This window comes from Mesoplodon bidens (genome assembly GCF_964165515.1).
Source record: "Mesoplodon bidens genome assembly, chromosome: 4".
In the NCBI taxonomy this organism is placed as follows: domain Eukaryota; kingdom Metazoa; phylum Chordata; class Mammalia; order Artiodactyla; family Ziphiidae; genus Mesoplodon; species Mesoplodon bidens.
The window spans coordinates 169417955-169442233 of NC_138160.1; the positions used below are offsets into that span (position 1 = coordinate 169417955).

Genomic DNA, 24279 nt, shown 5'->3' on the forward strand with positions numbered 1-24279 from the left:
TTAGGATATTTAGCCACATACCTTGCCTCTTGCCCACTAGACGCCACTAGTAGCCACTCTCCCTTCCCACAATGTGATAATCAACAATGTCTCCAGTGTTACATACTAACAAGCAAACTCCCTAACCAGTACTCAACACTCTCCACATCCTAGCTCTGATACGCATTTCAGTATCACATCTCATGTCTCACCACACATTTTCATATCTCAGTAATCTGATCAACAAAATTCCCTACTTGACCTCTTCTATAGCCGAATATTTTATTCATATATGGGTTGAGCTCAGTCCATAGTAGAAGAGGAAGAAATGTACTGTATGGGGACACTTTATTAGCTTTAGAAGCAAATGAATTTGGGTTCAAAACCCAGATATGCTATTTTCTTGCTGTGTAGCCTTAAACTCTCTGATCCTCAGTTTCCTCATTATAAAATAGTGATAAGTATATTGTGGGGAGAATACAGAATAAGGGCTCTAGTGAAGATCATTCTATATAAGAGTTTAAAAATAAATTTTAGTTCCTTTCTCCATTTCTTCTCTCATTTCTCCAGTCAGAATTGGTAGAATTATTGGTAGAAGAAATGCTCCCTGTACTCTCTATAGTAGGAAATCATCAATACATTCAGTTATGTTTTCATGATTGTTATTAATGATAACACCTGCCATTTACTGATCAATATTAAGTAACTTCAAATTTATTTACAGCTTCTGTTTACACTAATCAATATATTGTATACTTTTAATTTTAGTTATTTATGTACTTATACCCATCCACCAAACTGAAAGCTAATTAAGAAGAGAGAGTTCTTTGAGTATAGCATGGCTTTACATATCCTCAATATTCAGCACCTACCTATGGTGAAAAGGGATGAATGAGGCTTAAGAATACTCATTGCAATTAACATCCACTAGCATCTCTTTTTTGAAAGGTAAATAAAATGTTATCTAATTTTGTTCTATTTTCTGTAGATAACTTGGATAATGTCTCCAAGGTCATCTGAAATAAACAAGTGATTCAAATATGAGAAAAATGCAAAAAAAACACATTTTTTTCCTGGGACTCTGCTAAAATGTAGCCTTGGGTAGACATAGTCAGGTTACATCTCACCTCCCAGGAGTACGCGTTATTATTCCTAACCATTCATTCAATTGTAGCCTGCAAAATGTCATCAGCTCAAAGAAAAAATTCCATCTGTCATATAATGCCAGAAAGGTGAATGTCTATATATATATTCCATTATCATCTTTTCTTGTTCACAATGTGACATTTTGGGAAGATTCTGCAAAGATTATTATTATTATTTTTTTTGCAATACGCGGGCCTCTCACTGTTGTGGCCTCACCTGTAGCAGAGCACAGGCTCCAGATGCAGAGGCTCAGCAGCCATGGCTCACGGGCCCAGCCGCTCCGCAGCATGTGGGATCTTCCCAGACCGGGGCACGAACCCGTGTCCCCTGCATCGGCAGGCGGACTCTCAACCACTGCGCCACCAGGGAAGCCCTGCAAAGATTATTTTTTTGGAGGAGCTATCATGTGACATTATATTTGTTTTATAAACCACTTCCTCACTAACAAATTAGAAAAAGTAGAGGAAAACTTCAAATCTTTTGACATCACCTTCCTCAATTAAACAAAATCTAAGAAGTTTTGGTATAAAATGTTGATGGAAGAAATTTTCACATGTTGAGGTATGGGGAAGTCATTCTGGCTTATACATGATTTGGTTGATACTTATTGCTAACCAGAACAGCCTGTCTTGCGGCCTATCAAGCATGTATTGTACATCTACTTTAACCATTAAAGAAAATAATTCATTTAAAAATCTAAATGGAATAACTGAGGTTCAGGCATCCAAAATGGATCTGGGTGGTCACTGTGGATATGGTTTCAGATATATTCCTGTATCTGAGAATTTCAATTTTCTGAACTCTGCCAGACTCAAGGACACCACTAGCCATTCTCAAAATAATATCTGCTAGCAGCTGCCAGCTGCAACCTTATGGTCTCAAGTTCTCCCCATGTAACTGTGCATCCAGTTCGGACCCCAACCAACCCTTTGCTTAATAAACATCCTTACTTTTTGCCAGCTCCATCTATAATTTCTGACAAACAACTTATGTAATTTTGCAGTTTTTGCCTTTATAAGCCTCCCCCATTTTTGTAGTCTGGTAGAGCACAATTTGAGCACTTCTTGAATCTGTGTCTTCCAGGCTATAGTCCACAGTTTGGCTCAAATAAAACTTTTATCTGTTCTTATTATATATTATTTATTGATTATTTCCATCAATAACATTTAAATAAGGAGAGAAAAAGGTGGCAAAATCAAAATCACATTGTAATCATTTAAAAATGAAAGAAAAACACAACAAAAAAGTCATGTAAATTGGATTGAAAGAGTATCTCTAGACATCAAGTGCTTATGTACTAAGCATGTCAAATTATTTCCCTCTGATTTAACAGTCTAGAAGAATTGTAATTCAAATATCCTTGCACATCATGTAACCCTGAGGGAAGCTTGTAAATTAGATGTGACAATATTTCTTATACATCCCAATACAAAATTAAAGAGAGAGAAGAAAAGAAGCAGGAATATAATTTTGTAAAGCAGCATTGAGGGTTTCTTTAGATCTGGCTTCCATCCTTTACTTTCTTAAATGTTGGTTACTTAGAGTAAATTCCTTGCTTAACTTTATTTGACTTCAGTTTTCTCATTCAGTAAAAATGATAGTGTGCTACTTAACTGTTTCCTGGGATGCTGTGAGGGTAATGTGAAATAACATGTGAAAGTTCTTCTACAAAAGTCTGAGTCACATGCAGATTTACAGTGTAAAGGTAGAAAGGATAGAAAAGGATTCTCTAGCTCCATTCATTTATTTAACAAAATTGTAGTGGATACTGATTCCATGTAAAGCTATCACTTTCCTTTCAAGTATTCTAAATTTTGTGTTTTCTAAGATGCTACCTTTTTCAAAGGAGTGAGGAATAAAAAATGTCATTGAGGGAGGGGCTGGTATTTTAATATCTGCTTCAGAGAATACAGAAATAGAAATAAGGAAACAATGGTTATAGTTCTAGGCCACTTAACCCCTCTGGACCTATCTCCTCATCTGAAATATGATTAGGTTGACCAGATGACTATGTAAGTGTCCCTCTCCACCTTCCCTCCTACAAACCTGTTTTCATGTCTTACAGTTATATTATTTCTCTGGAGATCATGTATTAGGCTGCAAAAATAGAAGTCCTGAGGCTCCTTTGGTGAAAGTCTATCACCACTATTGCTCCCTGGTCAGTGAAAACAGTTGCTTCCCTCATTCATTTCAACCCTGCAGAGTCATCCTTAACTCATCCAGAGAAGACTGTTTCTAGGAAAGAGGATCCTACAATTTTCCCTGGTCATCCGTTCTAAGAATAAACAATAGTCATTCACAAAGAAGAGACATTCTTATTAGACAAAACTCACCTACGTTTCCTTTGATCACACCTGTCTATTGACTTAGGCAAATATGACGACTTTCCAGTCATCATTGTTGTGTTTTAAAAAAGCATTTTATATTACATTCTTCTTATTTTATAGACATGATATTATTCTTATATGTAATGCCAAATTTAACAACTTTGCATCTCTGTATAAGTCATATTGTCATATCCCTTAATTACAATTATAATTTTTGTGTGGGCTTTCCTTAAAGAATTCCTTAGGAAGCATAATGTGGTATATTAGAATGAGTCAGGGGGCCATGGCTGGGGTCTAGTTTCAAACTGCCTTCCCTTATACTTCAAGAAGAAATGACATCTTCTTAGGTGTCATCATGTAGCTTTCTTGTACTAACTTCATCATTATTATTAATAGTAATATCTAATATTTATTATATAATTTTTACATGTCAGATAACTCTGGTAAGCAGTTTACATGCATTTTTCTCATTTCAATTTCACAGTAACTCATGAAGTAGATCCTCTGATCATCTCCAAGTAGTACAAGAGAAAAGATGAACAGGGAAAGGTCACACAGTTAATAAGTGGTAAAACCAGCATTCAAAACCTCACAGTATAACTCCAGAATCCACCCCTTAAGCTTCATGCTATACCACATTGTTGCATTTTCACATGTCTATCTTGCCTATTACTAGTGTGTCATATGGTTGAGAGCACACACTCTATAGCTAGACTTCCCAAGTTCAAATCCCAGATCTGCCACTGCCTAGCTGTGTGACCTTGGAATAATTATTAAACCTCTCTAGGCCTCAATTATGTCCCATCTGTAAAATGGAGATAATGATAATACCTACAATCTCGGACTGTTGTAAGGATTAGAACAACACAATGCATATTAGCTACTTACATCACTCAACCATGAGCTTCTTGAGTGCAGGAACTATGGGTCCTTCACCTCTCTTTTCCAGGCCCGATCAGTGTCAAACAGAGTAAATGAGCAAATGGTTGAAGGAATAAGTGAATAAATGAATGGATAACAGAGAATTGCATCGGATGTGAAAACTGACTAGACTCATCCTTCTGTGTCCTTGTAACAAGTTTGCTCTGCCAGGTGAATAAGTGCACTTCAAACTAAGTCTCCAACTCATTTTTTCCCCCAAACTGATGGCAGATTCCAATGAAGGGACTGTCCCTCTAATATGTTTGCACTGAGAAAAATCCAAGTATTGGATTGAGCCTCATATCTTCCCTACTATGGCACTGAAGTGATCTAGAGGTATTTGACCTGAAAGAGGTCACTGGTAGTGTGTGTGAGTGAGTATTCACACATGTGCTGGTTGCATGCAAGTGGGGAAACACCTTCTAACCTTCTAGAAGGTGACCTGAATTGCTTCTCTCCCCACAGAGAATTTTAAGGTAAGAGAAGATGCTTTTTATCTATTCATTCTCAATGTGTGTATACTTTTCTGCCACCATTCCTAGTCTTCTGGCAGAAACAGGGAGTTAATAGCACTCAATGTCATTTATCTTAATGTTTTCAAGGCTCTGTAGGAGTTGTGAAATATGGGATTGAAGACCTTACAAAAGATCTTTGTTTCTTCTCATAGAAATGTAACAACGTGGATTTTTTTTTTTTTTTTTTTTTTTTGCGGTACGCGGGGCCTCTCACTGTTGTGGCCTCTCCCATTGCGGAGCACAGGCTCCGGATGCGCAGGCTCAGTGGCCATGGCTCACGGGCCCAGCCGCTCCGCAGCATGTGGGATCCTCCCGGACCGGGGCACGAACCTGTGTCCCCTGCATTGGCAAGTGGACTCTCAACCACTGCGCCACCAGGGAAGCCCAACAAGGTGGATTTTTGATGAGCTAAAGGAAACCCAGAGGAAGGGTAGTTCAGGGTTTTAGTGTGGAGGGGAAAACATACATCAAACTGAGCTCCCACATTTGAGAATTTGCTCTCTATTCTCCTCCCCCCTCCCCCCATATCCATTATTGGAATGACAAGGAAAAGCTCTTATTTTGTACAGATAAACTTGCAGCTCTAACACGAAATGATGACTTTTAATGAACCTAACTTATGAGGTCTAGCCAGCTTGGTGGTGGTGGGTTGGACCACTCTTTCTCACCTATTGCCCTTTTAGGACTGTATATCTTTTCTGAGTAACAAGAATGTAGGTAGGCTGATTTAGGAAACCAAAAGTGAAAAAGGTCTCCAAGTTCATCAGACTAAGCCACTCATTTTGCAGACATGGGAACTAGAATATAAAGAGGGATACAGTGACACACCAAGGTCCCTAACATTAGAATGGAAGCACTCCTTCCTCCCAGCAACCGTAGTATATATTTGTCCTATTGCATGCATGCTATTGCACTTGAAATACTATTTCCCTGACATCCTCTAACCTCCATTCTAATGATAGTAGGGAGAGAATTTCTTGAGGGAAAGTTCTTTGTCTATTATTCTGAATGTCCTGGGCCTAGAATAGTGATTACTTGGATCCCATCAAATACAGATGGACAAAATGAAAGTCAACCCCTGCAGCAATCCTTCCTTGATTACCCAGGCTGGATTCATTTATTTTTTATTAATTAATTCAAAATATTTATTCAGTGCCTCCTGTTTCATCTACTGTAGTAAATCATAGGGATACAGAAGACAGGTGCGTACTTGCCCTCACAAAAATGTTAATCACAACACTTTCCACCCATTTTGATAACTACAGTTTGTGTTTGTCTTCCTTTAGACTTCAGATTTCATGACAGCAAGATATGTGTCTTGTCTATCATTGACTGTAGCACCTGCCACAATATCCAGTTTATAATAACATTCAAGTTTTAAAAAGTAAGCACTGCTCATTTTAGTGTCTTTTCCAACATAACTTGGTGAGGAAGAAAAATGTTCTGTATTTTCCACGTTCTGGGATATTTTCAGGACAATAACAACAGCTATTGCACACCATTTTGAGCATCTACTGTATAACAGTCTGTTTAGTGTTTTATACTATCTCATCTTTAATGCAAAATTACAGGCTCGCCATTATTAGAAGAGAACAGAGTTTCTAATTGGATAAATGACCCTCCCAAAGTCACCAGGCTTCTAAGAGGCAGGACTAGGACTTGAGCCCACATCTTTCTCACTGCAAAGCCTAAGACATTCCCACTATGCCATGTGCATTTCTAAGGTAGGCAAAGTTGAGGGAAAATCTTCTCCATTTTTCAAAGCAAGAAACATAAATATTTCAACTTCTATAGTAGCCACGGTTGTTATAAAGTTAGCAAAAGACAGATCCTGTTAAGCAGCAATTATGCAATAGTCAGAGTAAGATATATTGACCTATTACTTGAATTTAGAATGGTCAGATTATAATGATCATGGTCCTAATATAAAGTCTGAAATGTAAGGAAGAAATTTTCCTGAGAAAAAGAGCAATTCTGCCTTTACATATCACTTAATTGTCTTTTTTTTTAGGAATTACAAATCAAAGTGAATGAACTAATTTCAAATTTTAGATACAGTCATAAAATTGTTGTTGATCCTTGCTAAGCTTTCAGTAATTGAACATAATTAAAAATATTGGTATTAAGGGAGCATATTTTCCTAATTGTTAGAATCCAAATTTTATTTATAATTATCTGACCCTATGATCACATATCCCTTAGTCACAAAAGGGATACCTGCATAACTATACTCATCTTATTTCTTGAAGCAACTTCAAAAGTTTAAAATTTTAGATACAGCTGCTTCATAGTATCTGATCTAATTTTGAGTATTTCATTGGTAAAACAGTTACAGTACCAAGAAGGATGGTGGTCCATCTACTTTTAATTCCAGAATGGAGTGATCAGTGTAGATTTTAGCTGTAGAAGATCCCTGGCTAGAGTCACAAATGGATTTGTGGGGAAAAAAAGGCTTTTTGGTATCCTATGTGTAATGATTGCCGCTAGAAATTTACCAAGATTTATTGAATAATGACAATAAATGGGGCCTAGATGACATTAATAGCTAACATTTATTAAGAGTTTTTTATGTGCCAGGAAGTGTGATGATTACTCTTCATGGATTTAATTCATTCCTTCCAACAACCCTGTGACCTGACCACAATTAACTGGCAAGCTGGAGGAATAAGGATTTAACCCATATATTCTTCTCCAAAAGTTCACATGCCTAAATACAATGCTACCCTGATCACATGGAACTACTTCTTCATTTTGTAAACAAACAAACAACAACAACAAAACCCCCCAGAGACCAAAAGGCATTAAATGTCAAATTCAAGGTCACAGGTCTATAGAATTTACACTAGCTCCCAGTCCAACTGTTCCCCAGTTTAGTGCAATTTTTCACTCTCTCTACTTGTGTCATTGAAGGACTTAACTGAATTTGCACATTCTTACAAAAACTTTTTCTGGTCCTTCTCCCCTATCTAAAGTAACTAAATGGCACTCACCTGTGCTAGACTGAACAATTCCAGAGTCTACTGTTTGTCCAAGAAGATCGTACTGGTTTAGGCGTGACCCATCTTCTGCTACAACCACTGAGCGTGCCGGCTCTCTGGTCCACTCATAAACAACTTCCGCTCTCGTGTAAGCATCTAAAAGGAAAGAATGGAAGACGGTCCATGTGTTTTGCTGCTGTGCTTCTCCTAGTTAGTTGGTGTGTTCTATCAGTTTCATATTTTCTAACACATGGTTCCAGAGGTCAGCCTAGGAAAGGAGAGCCCATATCCCTTAGTTTAGGAAAACTGAGACACATTTTCCTAATTCATTCAGTTATCAGTTCACTCATAACAAATGGTATTTAAGCATCTACAAAGGACTAAGTACCTTGCTGAGGATACAGCAGTGAACATAACAAACACCTGATCTTGGGGAACATGCATTGCAGTAGTGGGGACAAAAGCAGAGAAGCTAATGAATACATAATTCAAGTAGTGTTAAATGCAATAAAGCCATATACAACAGATATGAGGATAGAGAATGGAGGGGATGGGGCCTATTCTAAGTAAGGGACTCAAAGAGGTTCACTGAGGAAATGACATTTATACAAATACATGACAGAAATGTGAGAGGGAGCCATGCCTTGGGGAAGGGTACTCTGGATAGATGAGCTAGCAAGTTTCTTCCTCCAGGGCAGGTAAAAGCTTGACATATTTAACAAAGAACAAGAAGACCAATGTGGCCAGAATGAAGAGTTGAAATGAGGTTAGAGGCAGTAGCCTGGGTCCAGATTATATCAGGCCAGGGGAAGGTCATGATAAATGTGATAAAACTGGATATTTTACTAAGCATCCTTTTTTTTTTTGACATCTTTATTGGAATATAATTGCTTTACAATGGTGTGTTAGTTTCTGCTTTATAACAAAGTAAATCAGCTATACATATACATATATCCCCATATCCCCTCCCTCTTGCGTCTCCCTCCCACCCTCCGTATCCCACCCTTCTAGGTGGTCACAAAGCACTGAGCTGATCTCCCCGTGCTATGTGGCTGCTTCCCACTAGCTATCTATTTTACATTTGGTAGTGTGTATACGTCCATGCCACTCTCTCACTTCATCCCAGCTTACCCTTCCCCCACCCCATGTCCTCAAGTCCATTCTCTACATCTGTGTCTTTATTCCTGTCCTGCCCCTAAGTTCTTCAGAACCATTTTTTTTGATTCCATATATATGTGTTAGCATACGGTATTTGTTGGTTTCTCTTTCTGACTTACTTCACTCTGTATGACAGACTCTAGGTCCATCCACCTCACTACAAATAACTCAATTTTGTTTCTTTTTATGGCAGAGTAATATTCCTTTGTATATATGTGCCACATCTTCTTTATCCATTCATCTGTTGATGGACACTTAGGTTGCTTCCATGTCCTGGCTACTGCAAATAGTGTTGCAAAGAACACTGTGGTACATGACTCTTTTTGAATTATGGTTTTCTCAGGGTATATGCCCAGTAGTGGGATTGCTGGGTCATATGGTAGTTCTATTTTTACCTTTTTAAGGAACCTCCATACTGTTCCCCCTAGTGGCTGTATCAATTTACATTCCCACCAACAGTACAAGAGTGTTCCCTTTTCTCCACACCCTCTCCAGCATTTATTGCTTCTAGATTTTTTTTTTTTTTTTTTTTTTTTTTTTTGCGGTACGCGGGCCTCTCACTGTTGTGGCCTCTCCCATTGCGGAGCACAGGCTCCGGATGCTCAGGCTCAGCGGCCATGGCTCACGGGCCCAGCCGCTCCACGGCATCGGGGATCCTCCCGGACCGGGGCACGAACCCGTATCCCCTGCATCGGCAGGCGGATTCCCAACCACTGCGCCACCAGGGGGGCCCGCTTCTAGATTTTTTGATGATGGCCATGCTGACTGGTATGAGGTGATACCTCCATTTTTAAAGAGTGTGATTTTACTTTCTTTTTAATTAATTATCCTTCTCATAGATATTTACCATGATGATGATGAGGAAGAGGAGGAGGAGGAGTACCATACAGCTCTTTCCACTTCTCAGTCATTCTTATTTGTCATGTAACACTTTAACCTAGTCATCCTCCTATAGGAGAGGTTAGGTCATAATCCTTATCTTTAATTCAGGAAGGTTAGAAGAGGAGATGTACAGAGTGAGAGAGACAGAGAAGGAGAAAGAGAAGGAATTCCATAGCTTTTCTGATTTCTAGTCACAGAACACCCACGTCATTTAGGTTGTAATGGTGGTACCTATTCTCCTCTGTTTAGTTGTAGAGAGATAAACACTGAAGGGCTATCGCATTAGCAAAAACAGTTTCCAGGGCTTCTGAGTGTGAGATATGATAGCAAAAGTTAGCCTTATGGTGAAAGCTTTACCCTTTGGCCAACTTCTCCATTAGGGACAGTAGGCTCTGTACCTAGGGCCTACAATGCTTTTAGGAGGCACAGACATGTTTCACTTTCTTTTAAAATCAGAAGAAAAAATGAATATAATCCAACTTTTTATTAACATCATCATAAAATATAAAAATTTAAAAGAGAAAATAAAAATTAAAATACATTTTTAATATATATGTTTGGAGGAATGGCCCTCAAAGGTAAACATTCCTGTGGCTCAGAAGTCATAATGAGTCCCTGCTCAACACAACCCTCACCCCATGGTAACCTGGCTTGGGTACTTTGTCCAAATCTGTATTTGTCCAAACTACAATACTATGAGATGTAAAATAATGGTGGCCTTTTCACACAAACATGAGGCTGCCTAAAACCAGATGTGAGCCCATGCCCCTCATTCTCTGAACCACATTCTCTTTATAGTGACCACTTGTTTCTGGGTGATTGATGCAGAAAAATGTAGCTAGTATTCCCCAGATTTTATGTGGGTATCCTGTCTGCTCCAGCATCATTCCTGAACCAACTTACAATCAGATCGATTTTTTTTTTTTTTTTTTTTTTTTTTTTTTTGCGGTACGCGGGCCTCTCACTGTTGTGACCTCTCCCGTTGCGGAGCACAGGCTCCAGACGCGCAGGCTCAGCGGCCGTGGCTCATGGGCCCAGCCGCTCTGCGGAATGTGGGATCTTCCCGGACCGGGGCACGAACCCGTGTCCCCTGCATCAGCAGGCGGACTCTCAAGCACTGCACCACCAGGGAAGCCCCAGATAGCTTTTTATTTTTTATTTATTTATTTATTTATTTTTTTTTTTCTTTTTGCGGTATGCGGGCCTCTCACTGTTGTGGCCTCTCCCGTTGCGGAGCACAGGCTCCGGACGCGCAGGCCCAGAGGCCATGGCTCACGGGCCCAGCCGCTCCGCGGCATATGGGATCCTCCCAGACCGGGGCACGAACCCGTATCCCCTGCATCGGCAGGCGGACTCTCAACCACTGCGCCACCAGGGAGGCCCCAGATAGCTTTTTAAACAAATTTTTTCAGAAGTTTGAGAGAATATACTAGGAATTAATTTAGTGGTTATGGCTTCTTTCAGAAACATGTAAGAGTGACAGTAGATAATTTTAGAGTTTATCGTCATTGCCTTTTTTATTTTATTAATTGTGGTGTTCCTCACTGAAATTTTTTTAACTGCAGTAGTCTTTAATTTATTAATTTATTTTCAGCTTTATTGAGGTATAATTAATAAAACTGTAAGATATTTAAAGTGTACAACGTGAGGATTTATTATACATATACTTTGTGAAAGGATTTCTCCCATTGACTTAACACATCTCATTGACTTAAAAAAAAATTAAGCATTTCAGAATTGTAAAGAGTGGCATGATTGCATTTGTTAGGAGGGTCTAAAACTTTATTTATTAAAAAAAAAAATCCCTTTGGAGAGGCCAGAGCACACATTTGAAAAGAACCATATCACTTAAAATTTGTAGGTACCTATATTCAGTAAAATGTTTTTCTGGTCATGATAAACTCTTGTTTGTCAAGTGGAAGGGTCTTTCCAAAGAGGACATACTGGGTTTATGGTGACCTGGAATTACTGAATGTTAATGGGGAAGAACTTTTAGAGTCACATAGTTTATTTCATTTTACAAATGGCAAGCTGGGGCACAGGTACATTAAATGACTTGTTTAAGGGTGCATAGTTACTTAGTGGGAAAACCAAGATAAGAACATAGAATGGCATTCATTCTACTCCACTGCTGTTAGTAAGAATTTTCTAGGCAAAGACTCTCTAATATATGCTCAAAAGCCAAGCAAAGATAACTGGTGGTCATGTAACTATTGATGAAACCAATTCTAGACCTTGTATCATTTCATAACAAATTAGAGTTCTTGCTACTTTATCACACTGTCATTAGCAACAGTGGCTGGACTCTATCTTTTTATACCTTGTCATGTGTTGCCAATGGGCTGCTAATTTACTTGTAGAGGGAAAAGAAAAGTGTGTTACCATCGACTTCTCATTTCATATAATTCAGTGTCTCATTTCTTGCAATTTTTAGAAACTCCACTGTGTATGAAATCTACTATAAATATGCTATTGTTGTGAAGGTAGAGATTACTCATTGTTTACATCTCTCAATAGAAATCTTCCAAAATGAAGAGTAAATTCATATGATGAAATTTGCTGTTTTAAATATAGAAGACAGATACACCTAAAGGCTCACCTAAAGCTCCACAATAGGTGATATATCTTATTATTTCTTCGTTTCAATATCTGGAAAGTAGGTCCTATGAAAACTTTTTTGATTTGACACTATTTAGCATAAAGAAAAGAAGGTTAGAAAGAGTCTTCAGCTATGTAGTCAAAAACGTTAAGCTCAGATTTCAAATAAATCAGTAGATTACTTAAGAAAAAAATTTTTTTAAAGATGGCATAGACAGTATCAGAAGAGCATCTGCTTATTGACACTGCCACTTCGGTTTTATGGGCCTTTGTTTTTCCATTTGTATGAGGCAGGTACACTAAATAATTTCTAAAATTATTTATTGTTCAGAAATTCTTTTGAATTTCTGTTTATCCCTTTCTCCTTGTTTATAAGACACTGCTTGATAATCAGTCAGGAAATGATCATTTATTATATCCTGACTACGTCTAGCACTTGCCTAGATCTTACTGTCAGAATATAATCTGAATCTCTTCTTCTAGAATCAAAGCCTTATTTTGTAAATTCCTCAGAAAGCAGTTAAAAGATGTCAGCTGCCTTATGTATATATACAGTGTTTGAGTTATCTGGCCTTATACAGAGGGTGTTATCCCTAACAAGCAGAAAGTATAATGTAGCACTGACAATCAGAATCTAATGGCGAGTGGTAAGGAAAACATCTGCTTTTCCAGGTTTGGTTCTTATCAACATATGGATGAAGTTGCTTCCGTACCTCATAAACATTTATTACATAGTGCTTTACTAAATTATTGCAAAATCATCTTGCTTATGTTTTCCTTATTCTCTCTGATACTTTGGCAAGGTGTTTGCTTTAAAAGTTGGGTCAAAACAGTTTTATCTCACTTTTGCCTCAGTTTCTTTATCTCTGAAATATGCTAGTTAGACCACGTTTGAGAAATGACTATACCATAAATGGACCACTGCTGCATCTTCCAATTCTACTGGCAGGCAACAGTAATTCGCCATGGTGTTCCCTTCCACTGAGCATGTGCCTTCTGAGTCTATTCTTCAATATTAAGTCTTTGATGTTGAGGTTTCATTCCCCACAGTCCTTAAACCCTCTTTTCTGAGGCCATCATTTCTGAGGCTTAAACACTGAAGGGGCATTTAAAACCTGATTATTATCACCTTTATCCATTCAATAAATATTTATTGAGTGCCTACATTGTATTAGGCTCTGTGCTAGGAAATGTAGAACAAAATAGATTCTGCTGTCATGGAGTTTGCAGTCTCCAGACAATAACAATGTTAACAAAACTAATAATTATTTCTGTGATAAATAGTATAAAATAAATGTGTATTGTGATCAAGAAGACTGGTGGGAGCATCTACAAGTTTTGATAAGGGCTTCAAGGAAGGCCCTAGGAACCGATATTTATGCTGAGATGTAGGGGATAAATAAAACCAGCCACGGGGAACTCCCTGGCGGTCCAGTGGCTAGGACTCGGCACTTTCAGTGCCGAGGGCCAGGGTTCGATACCTGGTTGGGGAACTAAGGTCCCACAAGCTGTGAGGCATGACCAAAAAATAAATAAATAAAAATCCTATATTTAAAAAATAAAACCAGCTATGCTAAGAACCAAGGGGAGAGTAACCCAGGCAGAGAAAAGAGCATGTGCAAAGGCTCTGAGGTGGAAAACAGCTTACTTGTTTTTCTTTAAACTTCAGTTTTCTTATGTGAGACATTATTTGTTTTCTCCTCACTGTCCATTTTCTTCAGGATGACAATATGCCTAGTTAAAAATATTTTTCCCCAGCCTCCTTTGCAGTTAGCATTGGTCATGTGACACAGCTTTAATTAATAAGATGTGAGAAGATACCTGTTAGGACTTTAGGGAAAGATTTTACTTTTTTGACACAGGCACTACTCTTTTCTTCTTTTCCCACTATTCCTCTTCATCTTGAAAGCAGAGGCAATGGCTGGAGTTGCAACAACCATTCTGTCATCAGGAAGAATTTCTAAGGACGTCTTAAGACAGCATCCTTGTTAAGATGCTGAACTAACCAGTAATTAACCAACAGTCACTTACCTTCATATATCTTGTATAAAAATATAAACTCCTCTTTTTTAAGCTATACTCACTGATTAAAAGTGAGTGAACTAAGTAATATACTAAACATAAAATTAATTGTCTAAAACAAGATATTTTTGAAGCCAAAAGGAGGTACTATTAGTTATACCAGGATTTAGGTGTGAATCAGTACTGTTTCAGGCAAACTATGATGTATGATATCCCTAACTATAAGATTATTTTGTGGATTAGATGAGCTGATGCATATACAAATATTTAGTACACTGCCTGGCATACAAGTAACACATAATACATAATATTATTGTTAAAAATGGAACTGGTAATGAGAAAAAAAATAATAGTTCATGGTATAGAACATACATTAAATTGGGGAAAAAATGGAGAGGAGGGAGTTATCATCAAAGGCCTGTTTAGCTGACAGTTTTTGAAGTCGTTTACCCTTGGGTTTCAGTATAGAATGAGATTTATAAATAGAGAAAGTTGTCTTTCCATGACTAGTGCTGCTAGGAACCCAAAGGCCCTTTGCTATTTTCTTTGCTTGCTGTCTTCCTACACTACCACTATTTTTCTTCTGTGAATCATACCTTCACCAGAATAGTTGCTCAGATTGCCTGTCTAGTGAGAATAGAAAGCTGGTTAGGTTAGTCAAGAGGTTGACTCAGTCCTTATATGTAACTCCCCTGCAGGAAACCAGGAATACATTATTCCTCCTCACTTTATGCATGCACACTAATCAAAAGCAGAAAAGTAGAGGAAGACAAGATAACCTAACTCTGCTGACCACTGTTCTCTGGGCTCCTCTAACATGTGTGCCTGCATATTTTCAAGTAGCAGAAACCCTAAAAGTTATCATAAAGGTGATTTATCTAAGATAGCTTCAAAAGCATTAATATATGCATGAACTTCATGAGATATCCAAACATATCAAGAACTGTTTTAAGACTATAATTAGAGTAAGTTCTTTTCTAGCATCATCTTTGGGTGTAGCCTTCATTATTAAGAGAACCTAATTATTTTACTTTGCCACCTACCAATATTTCCATTTGATAAACAAGTCAAATTATTCTTAAGAACAAACAAATATCAGTAATGATATAAAATAAACACAGTGATCTCCATTTATTGGAAAGAAGGTATTATCTATGAGGTATAAGCATCCATACTCCATTTGGTTTTTTATGAATACTACTTGAACAAAAATAGAATATTTCCACTAAATAGTTAAATCCATTCTTTCTAGTTCAACAGATAGGGAATAACCCCTTCCTGGAAAAATATTAAAAAGTGAAGTGAAAGATGATTACTTACAGAAAGCACTTGCAGTAAATCACTGTTTAAATATTCTTGATGTTCTTTATCTGTCTCTTGAACATTCATAACTAGCTGGAGGTTTCTTGCTTAAAGACATGCCTCTCATAAAAATAAAAATAAAATAAATTTACTCACAGCTCCCAAATTTTAGTGGGCAGGCATGGGCATCCATAGGGAAATCCTCCAAATGCATTGGACATTCAGCTCTCACCGTCAGCCTTATCAATTAAGGGAAATATGGGATACAAACAAAAGTCCTATAGATTAGATACTTTCTGATAAATACAAGTGGGATGTTATTAACTATAGCAAATATATTAAGAAAGCAGGAGAGACAAACACAAATGGCAATGCTATACTGAGCTGTTAATAATCAACTGATCTAAAAAGAATTATTGGACTTCCCTGGTGGCACAGTGGTTAAGAATCCACCTGCCAATGCAGGGGACATGGGTTCAAACACTGGTCCGGGAAGATCCCACATGCTGCGGAGCAACTAAGCCTGTGCACCACAACCACTGAGCCTGCACTCTAGAGCCCACGAGCCACAACTACGGAGCCCATGAGCCACAACTACTGAAGCCCACACGCCTAGAGCCCATGCTCCACAGCAAAGACAAGCCAACACAACGAGAAGCCTGAACACCACAACGAAGAGTAGCCCCCGCTCACCGTGACTAGAGAAAGCCTGTGCAGGAAGACCCAATGCAGCCAAAAATAAATAAATAAATTTAAAAAAATAAAAAAAAGATAAAAAGAATTATTTACAACAATGACTGGATTCTATCCATTTTTTGTCTGTTTTGAGAAAATAGGTGACACCTGATTTTATATGATGGGCAAGCATTGCCAAAGTTTTCCAAAATAGGCACCTACCAGAGCAAATCCTTTGAGAATAAAATGGGATGTAAGCAAATAAATACTTGCAATAATGCTAGTTCATCCTTGGTTGAGAAGACATGGATAACAAGGAAGAGAGGCAAATTTCTCCATTCCTAAGTGCATCTCTCCCCACCTCCTTCCCTAATATAGCACCAAATGCATAAGACAACAAAGGAATAGGTGAGGGAGGAACTGTCCTCAGGTTCTGTGAAGCTGACATTCACTTAAAGTCTCCTTTATAAGTGATTTCACTATATTCCAACCATTTAGTTTTACCTACAAATCTACTGCCTAATTGAAGCCAGTACTCTGCTGAGCTTCTTTTTAGTCCCTATGTTATGGGAATGGGAATGTGAATTCTACTTATTGTTTTTTTTTTTTTAGAAGATGTTGGGGGTAGGAGTTTATTAATTAATTTATTTATTTTTGCTGTGTTGGGTCTTCGTTTCTGTGCGAGGGCTTTCTCTAGTTGTGGCAAGCGGGGGCCACTCTTCATCGCAGTGTGTGGGCCTCTCACTATCGCCGCCTCTCTTGTTGAGGAGCACAGGCTCCAGATGCGCAGGCTCAGTAGTTGTGGCTCACGGGCCCAGTTGCTCCGCGGCATGTGGGATCCTCCGAGACCAGGGCCCGAACCTGTGTCCCCTGCATTAGCAGGCAGACTCTCAACCACTGCACCACCAGGGAAGCCCCCTATTTATGTTTTAAAAAGGGTAGTCAAGAAAGGAATTCATCAAAATATATTTGATCTCATTTGGTGGAACTATGGAAAATTTACACCCAAATTCCTCACATAATTTTCAGAAAATATACTTACCCATATTATTAAGTAACTCTAATGTGGCAAGATGGCTTTATAATGAGTAAAATCATGAAGTGATTACAATATTAATTAAAGTAAATATGAAATGTGTAAATTAATGATTAAACTCATATACTTAAGTCAAACTATTCAGGGAAGTGGTAACACATTAGCAAAGGTGATGAGACATTTAGGAGAAGGGGGATATAGGTTAGTTACTGATGAAGAATATTACATATATCAGGAACTATTAACTGATAAACTTTTCAGTATACACAAATCCTCCTTAGATAATTACCAGCTGACAGGAAAGGATACTAGATTTAGGCTCAAAAACAAGTGTAGGATATTTCACAAGGGGAGAATATTTCAAATTTCAAATATAAGTAGATCCTGCTTAGATGATCTGGAAAGTTCTCAACACATCTGTCCACTGATCCTCTACTTTCTCTCTTTTCTGGATTTTTCATTCTTTCAGTCCTATTACAGTTTTACTAGTTGAGTCCAACATCTATCTAAAGTGGCTCTTAAAGCAGTTTTTCTTTCATTTGGGTATAAAAAGCTAGGAATTCTGGCAGCTTTCTCCAAAGTCAAAATATCACTCTACTCCCACTCGAAACACAATCCACCAAGTCTAGGGGTTGCCTTCATTATCTTTTCATACCAAAGGAATAATTGGATGGTCTAAATTACCAAGTGCTGGGCAGATCTACAAAAACAACATTCCAACAAGTCATCTGGATATGAAAAAACTGCTTCTCTTCAGAATGAGTCCTAGATAATTTTTTTAAATATTTTATTTATTTATTTATTTTATATTTTGGCTGTGTCAGGTCTTAGTTGTGGTACACAGCATCTTCGTTGCGGCATGTGGGATCTTTCGCTGCGGTTTGTGGGCTTCTCTCTAGTTGCAGCATGTGGACTTTGTAGCTTGCAACACACAGGCTCTCTAGCTGAGGTGCACGAGCTCAGTAGTTGTGGTGCACTGGTTTAGTGGCCTTGCAGCATGTGGGATGTTAGTTCTCCAACCGGGGATTGAACCCATGTCCCCTGCATTGGAAGGTGGATTCTCTACCACTGGACCACCAGGGAAGTCGCAAGTCCTGGATAATTCTTAATTTCTCATAAAATAGGAATGTTTTTAAACAACTTTTTTTCTAAAAATATTCAAACCTTTATTCAATTCATGTTTCTTTCATTCATCCATAAATGAGTGATTGGTATCCAGATTCAGGGCTTACAGTAATCTCAAAATGGGGGAAATGTTTATGGAGCAAAAATATATATGTAGTCTTCAATTTAAGCAAAATTAAGATTATTTATATTCTCAGTCTAATTAACATCATTGTGAATTAATATACTTCTTCAAAATGTATACTTCCACATGAATTTCTGTTTAAAAATTTTGAACTTTTTCTATTTTCTGGTTTTTTTCTCCTTTTTAAATAGAAACATTTTCAGATATATACCATGAGGTAGCTTCTAGAAATTTAATCTAGACCTTACTGGAATGCAGGAATCCATGAGGTTAATAGTAGGGAGAAGTTCCTCTGTTGAATTAGAACATATTGGATATATATATATATATATATATATATATATATATATATATATATATATTGCATTACTTATACATTGTAAACATTTTTTTCATTTTTTCTAATCATTTTACTTAACACTTTAATACTTGCATAATATTTCAGCCAGTTTAGTTTTTATAGTAGAATAATTATTAAAGTTGAAAAACAGGGAAAACAGGAAACCAGATGCTCTACAATGGCCCATCAGCTTGTTGACTGCCTACACATGGAAGAGAAGGTCTAGAAAAATTCACGAACGGAAGCACAGTCATCCTTACCTCATGGTGTACAACAAGGTCCCATCCTCCGTGATCCGTAGGAGCTTGTTGGGCATGGTCATGTTGTGTGCCACTGATTTCTTTCCATTGTGGAAAAAGGTATCCGGAGTCCAGATTTTACTTGCCATTAGGTTATTTAACCGGAGTACCGTCATGGGTCCTTTAAATTTTAACCTTTCATCCTTCCAGCTTTGACGGAAGAATACATCTATTGTATATTCCTAGGTAATTTTGGAAAATGGCAAAGAGTTCACTGTGCTGTATTTTGCAGTGCAAATGGCTTACACAGATGATGCATAATTTTTGCAACTTTAGAAGCAAAATATGACCTAGATGATTTTCCTAGAAGTAAACTTGTGGTGGCCTGTACATATTGGTATCAGGTGAATCGTTGGTTGACATAATCACTTGAAAAATATCTAAATGCCTGAATTACTTTTTGGTAAGAAAACTTCTGTTGAGTATCTCCTCAGACATGTGAAAGGAAACTAGCACCCTATCCCCATCACCACCTACACCACATCAGTACTTGAAGAGATAGAATATATTGCAAGTGAAAACAAAACTCATGTTACAGATTATGACATACAGGAAAATGTTTAAGTTAGGCAATTCTAGTTATAAAAATAAAGCATTTGGGGGGCCCTCTCATGGTTTCTGAAAACCCCACACCCAGTCCCAAGACATCCATGGTGCTAATGTGAATGTGATACTCCCATCTTCTTTTTGGCTAAGTGAGCATTTTTTTCCACAAATAATGTATATAGATTTTCAATTCTACACAGTGAAGAAGATTATGAAAATAAGAAATTGTTTCACTGGTAATTTGCATACTTTCCAAGAAAAAAAGAAAAGAATGCAGAATATGCAGGTGTATGTGAGTGTGTGTTTGTGAGTATATATATGTGTGTGTGTGAGACACAGGAGAAATGTGTGAAGCTCATCATCATTCACAGCCAGGGAATCTATTTGTTTGAATAAGCACAGCATTCCTCATGGCAATACCCAGAGACAAACATCTGCTAATCTGAAAACAAGCAATGTGATTTACCAGCTCCTAAAATTGAAAGGGGTAATAATATCCATCTTTCTTGCAGGACTTGCTACACTGACACTAAAATTGGAAGTCAATGGTTTGAAATAAAGATTACCACATTCTCCATTAATCTTAGAATGCTCCAAACTGGAAGGAAGACTAACTTGAAAACATCATGCTCTGTTTTCTTAATCCCCTAAACCCTGATGCATCAGAAAGCTGTTTTTTAAAATCTTTTATACATATCGTCTTTAGCACATGCACAATAGTGTCTGTGTTCAGGCTTTCTGTGCATGAATTTTACTACCTGTCTCTTTCCCAGGGTTAATGCAAGTTCGGGTAAAGACTGAATGAAGATTTTCAAAGCACACATTTGACGTTGCTGAGCCCTTACTGATCAGGTTACTAAGAATTATTATTGGTTAGCCTATAATGTACCAGGCATAGTGGTAAGTGCGATTGAGATAGAAAAAAAAAAAAAAAAGTGTAACAGGACACCAGTCTATCTTTGCAGGCAGAAGTTACTTTTGTTTGTTTTTTCTGTCTGGAAGTCTCAGATGAGAGGCACTGGGATACCTGGCATAGGAATTTACTTAGAAACATTTATTAAGCATCTGTTAAATTCGACAGAGTGAGAAACTGTTTGGACTTGGAAGCTATAGGAAAAACTTGTGGAGGAGTAAACTGGGTTTAGAATAGTATTTTTCTTGAGGAGAGAAATGAGGGGAGTGCCTGTGGATTATATCAGGAAAAGATCCAGAGTAGCAGTGCTTGCTAGGGAAGCAGAGCAGATGGGTTTACTCTGGGCTGTGCATGTTCTCTTCTCTGGACAATAGACAAGCTTCTGAGATAGGGCTATGCTAATGATGCTATTTCTATGCCTCAGGAATCAGCGCTCTATAGTTTATGCAACTGAACAACTTTAGCCTGGTCAGCAGTGGAGGCAACAGTCTCTCGTAAACCAAGGTTCCAAGGATGTCTAAACTGACCATATTCCCATGAATCTGAAACATTTGTTCACTTGTTGCTTACTCCAAGGAGATTTTTGAATATAAAATAAATGTTACATATAAAATAAACTTAAACTATATTTATCATCAAGTGTTTGACAAGATATATCCCAAAGACAAAGATTCCAAAAAATTATGTCAAAACTTGCCAAGGTCCTAAGGTTTACAAGTTTATCATATTTACAGCTAGCTTTATTTACCTGTGATAATGGTGGACAATGAAATCCCCAAATTCATTTAAGATACTCTCTTTTCGAATATCTAGTTACACAAGCATGCATGTGCATACACACACACACACACACACACAAGTACAAGGGGCAAAATTAACTTGATTAGCTTTCATTTCCATGATTTCCTCTGTTAGGAGTGGAAATGAAAACTGATATAAAGCAGTTGATCATGATCACCTCTTGCCTAAAAAAGAGTGTATTTGGTCTCCCATATTCTGAGAATGGCCCCTGCAAGATTGCCATGGTAGCAGCATGCAGCTCCCAGCAGCTACTTGTATAGTGTGACCTCTCCCCATGGTCGAAATTCATTAGACCAAGATGGGCCAGAGCCCCTTCTTTAGGAAGTTGGAACAAGAAGGAGAGGGTAAAGCCAGAGCATAATGGTTACAAATGTAAATTCTAAGTCTGCTAACTAGAACTGAATCGTCCCTCTGCCACATGAATGGCCTTAGGTCATTTTCTTATTTTCTCCAATGCCCTAGTGCATTATACAGTGGGGATCATTGAAATACTTATTTCACTTTGCTGTTGTGAGAAGTGTCAACACAAGTGAACAGCTTACAAGAATGTCTAGAGCAGCGGTCTCCAACCTTTTTGGCACCAGGGGCCGGTTTCGTGGAAGACAATTTTTCCACGGACCATGGTGGGTGAGGGGCAGGAGGCTAGTTTAGGTGGTAATGTGAGTGATGGTTCAGGCGGGAATGGGAGCGATGGGGAGCGGCAGATGAAGCTTCGCTCGCTTGCCCGCTGCGCACCTCCTGCTGTGCGGCTTGGTTCCTAACAGGCCACGGACTGGTAGTGGTCCGTGGCCCGGGGGTTGGGGACCCCTAGTCTAGAACACAGAAGTTCTCAGTAAACATTAAAAGTTATTGTCTTTCTCTTTTTTTTTTAATCAACACAAATTTATATTAGATTTCTAGGTAGCTGGGAATGGAAAAAGTGCTATTTCTTTGGAAGGGTGGTAGGACAGAAAACCTGAAGAAAGTGAGAAAGTGGTCATAACTAAGCAAAACAAAAAAAAAATAAGGCAAAACAGAAGACTCCACAGAAAAGTGCCTGAACAAATAAGAAGCTCTGGTGAACACTTTGTTCAGGGTTCAGTGTTCTAGCCCACACCACTTGAGTGAAAATTCTCTCCAAGTTACCCTGTTCAATAGAGTAGGACCCTAGAGAATATGAGCCTTTTTCTGAAGACTGGGACAAAACATCCATTATATTCCTAAATAAATATTGTACTGTAGCATTCCTGCTTGCACCGTTTATTACCGTCTGTGTGTGCTTTGATTTAATACATTTTAAGCGCTCTGGAAAACAGGGCTGTATGATTGTGCTGCCTGGATATTTCTGTCAGAACCTGGTGCCCTGGGAATGTGAGGTTTGATTGCCAATTAATGGTTTTTAAGATAAAGTTAAGGAGTTGTCCTAATTTTGTTTTCTATTCCAGATGAAGTCAAATGCCTTGGGAGCTGTGGAGTCTCTAAGGACGGACAGGCTGAGTTCAAGTTGCTACCTAGCTGGGTCACTTTTCTCCTCTGGAAAATGTGGGTAATAATAACACTTAGCTAAAATGTTGGCAGGAGGATTAGAAGAAATATGATCTATAAGACCCTTAGCACGGTGCCTAACATATTGTAGCATTCAATAGTGTTGAATGTTGTTATGGTTATTATTATTAATTAGATATTTTATTAGTGCTCAGTTTAAAAACTACATTTCATGTCTTGAAAAATAGCTTTGTCATTCTGCCTTTTAATTTTGATAGCCTCTAAATCATACTGCTCTTTCTTACGGATAATTCCCCAGTAATGTAGTTTAAATGATTAATCTCAAAGTGGTAAGGTACAGTTTCTGCTTGTCACTTAGGAAACCAGTTGCAGACCTATGGCTAATTTGATCCCTTGATAGAAAAATTCAGATATTGTCTTGTTCAAGAGTTTTAGGCAAAACAGTATCACTGGTTTAGACTCCGTTCCCTTCTTCCTACCTGATATTTGATCAAAGGCCATAAATAAAAAGTGATTCATGATAATCTTAGGGTTAATGGTGTATCCAAAATCCTAGAGTGCATCTTTTGTCTAAGACAAAAGACATCATTGGTTCCTAAGGTCATACTTAATCTGAACCAATAACTCAAAGGTATGCCAAATATTTTTAAGAGAAAACTTTTTGATTGCCTATGGCTTTATTTGGGCACTGTCCCTGACAACTTCTATTGAGCATCTACTCTTTCTGAGACATCATGCTAGGTGCCAGAGATGAGAGAGAAAAGTTATTTATTATTATTATTATTAGGAGTAATATCATTATCAGTATGTGCTCTTTGTAATGCTTCATCCCCTCTCTTAGTGTTTCCATCTATGAGAAGAGAGCTTCACCAGTGTAAAACTTCTGAAAGTTCTCCTTTGTCTCACACTCTTCTATTTGGGGAGGGGAGAGAGGAGGAATAATTTAATTCGACAGGAGAATTTGGAAGGAGAAATCAATCTTGCCTATCTCAGCCTCTTCCTCTTGTCTTCTGCATTTTGAATGCTAGCTGTCCATTAGACTCACAAATGCAGCTGTGTTCCTCTATGCTAGAAGTTTTACGTGGACAGTCTACACCCTCGCAGAGG

General features: G+C 38.0%; 1 protein-coding gene across 1 annotated transcript in view; it reads right to left on the reverse strand.

The window, feature by feature from the left end:
• Positions 1-24279, reverse strand: part of GABRA1 (gamma-aminobutyric acid type A receptor subunit alpha1) — a gene marked incomplete at both ends in the record, with an annotated part of 56267 nt that overhangs the window by 12744 nt on the left and 19244 nt on the right. The window contains 3 exons of the mRNA XM_081230795.1: positions 7879-8022; positions 15985-16067; positions 19389-19609. Coding sequence (XP_081086921.1) covers positions 7879-8022; positions 15985-16067; positions 19389-19609 — 448 coding nt within the window. The remainder of the gene's footprint in view (positions 1-7878; positions 8023-15984; positions 16068-19388; positions 19610-24279) is intronic.